Source organism: Alligator sinensis, unplaced genomic scaffold (assembly GCF_000455745.1).
Source record: "Alligator sinensis unplaced genomic scaffold, ASM45574v1 scaffold1334_1, whole genome shotgun sequence".
Taxonomy (NCBI): Eukaryota; Metazoa; Chordata; order Crocodylia; family Alligatoridae; genus Alligator; species Alligator sinensis.
The window spans coordinates 49,867-52,063 of record NW_005842872.1 but is presented as its reverse complement, the minus strand read 5'-3'; the positions used below and the strand labels follow the sequence as shown (position 1 = coordinate 52,063).

General features: G+C 67.2%; 1 protein-coding gene across 1 annotated transcript in view; it reads right to left on the bottom strand.

Annotated features, from left to right (window-relative positions):
* The window catches only part of TTC31 (tetratricopeptide repeat domain 31), a 9,179-nt gene that overhangs the window by 4,485 nt on the left and 2,497 nt on the right, over nucleotides 1-2,197 (bottom strand). Inside the window, exons 2-6 of the mRNA XM_006035724.3 lie at nucleotides 1,561-1,802; nucleotides 1,265-1,348; nucleotides 589-657; nucleotides 319-504; nucleotides 32-175 (exon numbers count right to left, since the gene is read on the bottom strand). Of these exons, the coding sequence (XP_006035786.1) occupies nucleotides 32-175; nucleotides 319-504; nucleotides 589-657; nucleotides 1,265-1,348; nucleotides 1,561-1,802 (725 nt within the window). The remainder of the gene's footprint in view (nucleotides 1-31; nucleotides 176-318; nucleotides 505-588; nucleotides 658-1,264; nucleotides 1,349-1,560; nucleotides 1,803-2,197) is intronic.

The following is a 2,197-nucleotide window of genomic DNA, read 5'->3' as shown; positions in this document are numbered from 1 at the left end:
ACCCCCCCCACCCCCCCCCCCTGCCACTCACCTCTGGTGGGGCAGCCGGCTCTGGCTCCGGCTCCAGATCCTTGTTGCTGGCTCGGGCTGGCCTCTCCCTGCGTGGCGTGGCCGGCCTGGTGCCCACCTTGCGCCGTGCCTTAGAGACGAAGGTGCTGCTCAGGTCAAGCTCGTCCTAGAGAAGACAAAAAGGGGGCGGCACTGCAGAGACTTGCACCCAGTAACAAGACAGCCCAGCCTGGAAAGGCCACAGCTGCTCGCTCAGCACCGAAGACACTGCCAGGATCTATCCAACCGCAGCCCACAGGCCTCACTCACCTCCGTCTCCTCCTCTGTGCTGGCATCTGCGCTGCTGGGTGCTTGCGGGGGCCGGAGCTCTGGCGGGGGAGCCACGGCCTTGCCAGGCTTCAGGGGTCCTGTGGTTGGAGCAGGCAGCGCACCCCCTGCGGTGCCCCCGTTTTCCAGCGTGACCATGACCACAGTCCCATTCAAGGCAGGCTGAGTCTGCAGCGAGAGGTGGTGTAAGTACAAGGGGCTGGGCATTCCCTTCCTCCCATGGGCCCTGTTGCCCCCACGCCCAGCACCCACCGACTCAGCCTCCCGCTTGCTCCTCAGCTCCTGCTCACGTTTCTCCTGCCTCTTCCGGTCCTTCTGCTTCTAGATGCCGGAGGGAACGCAGTGAGCGGCAGGGAGACAGGCACTGCTGTGCTGTGTCCAGCTGCAGCTCCCTCACCTGCACCAGGCTGCAGAGCTGCAGTGGGGTCACAGAACCACCCCCCACACCCCGGGGCACCAGGTGAAGTCACCCAGGACAAGCAGAGCTCAGGGCCTGGTGCCACCTCCCACATGAAGATGCCAGGATGGGAGGCTGCCGGCACAGCCTGGCCTGCCCTGGAGCCATGGTCAATGTCACACCGCAGGGACCAGGCTGCAAGGACAGCTCCTGAACCTCTTCCAACTGGATGAGGGGCCCAAACTGCTACAGCATCTTTCCAGTGGGTGCTCTGTGGAGGGAGGCTGGGGCCCAGCTCAGGCAGGCATCAGAGCAGGGCACAGGCCCGCCATCCCTGGCACCCACGCAAGGAGGAGTGGGGGACAGCAGGCACTGCGCAGCCCAGCACAGCCCTGAACTGAGTCGTTGCATGCCCCAGGCGCCTGCCCCTCTTTGGGTCCCTTCGGCAGAGCAGCAGGTCCGAGCCCCAGGAGCTGGGGCCAGGCCTGGGGGTGAGAGGGCACCAGCAGGGCTTGGCAGACAGACGCGCACCTTCTTCTTCAGCCTCTTCTTCTCCGCTTTCCTCTTCACTCTCTCCTCCTCGGCCACCAGCTCCTGCGCGTTCTTCTCGGCCACCTGGAGGGGGGCAGCAGGGAGCGGCAGGCTGCTGACCCGAGTGAGCCGGCGCCTGCCCCGCTCCCGAGCCCCAGGCAGCCCCACAGGGAGAATCCAGTGCCTCACACGTGGTCTCGAGTAGTAAGAAGCAACCACCTCCCCACAACAGGGACAGGTCTGCCTCTGGGAGCTGCAGCTCCCGCCCCCGGCGTCCCACAGGGGCTGCTACTCACCTCGGCGGTCACCACCTGCTGCCAGGGCAGCATCAGGTCAGGTGGGCAGGCGCCCAAGGGGATGGGGATGCGGAGACCCACGGGCACCGTGTTGCACTGAAACGACTTCTGGAAGATGCCAGGGGCAGCGCTGGCCTCACCCTCGAATTGGATCTCGCCCTCTGAGTCGAAGCTGGAGCTGGAGCCGAAGCTGTCCAAGATCCTTTCTAATTCATCAATGCGGTCCAGCTCCTCCTGCAGGCCTGGGAGGACCGCGGGGGGCTCAGGTGGGTGGGAGGCACTGCTGGCGCCCCCCTGCCAGTGCTGTAACACCCCCGCCTCCCCCGCCACTGCAGGAGGTGGGCCGGGGCATCCCCAGCCAGCCGCGCACCGTCTCAGCACTGAAGGCGAAGGCCAGCGCCACAAGGCAGGCGGCGGCCTTTGCTGGCGTCACTCAGACCAGGGGGCAGCAGCACCAGGGTCCTGCCTGTCTATCCCTCCCCGCTCCCCCGGCCCGGGCCTCTGCGCGCTGGGCAGGGGCAGGGGCAGGGCCAGCGCAGCAGGCTGCTGTCTCTCGGGTACCAAGCAGGTGCCTTCCCGCAGCGCCGGTCCCCCCGGGGGACACGCCCGCAGCTCCCACAGGCCACCGCCACGGGCC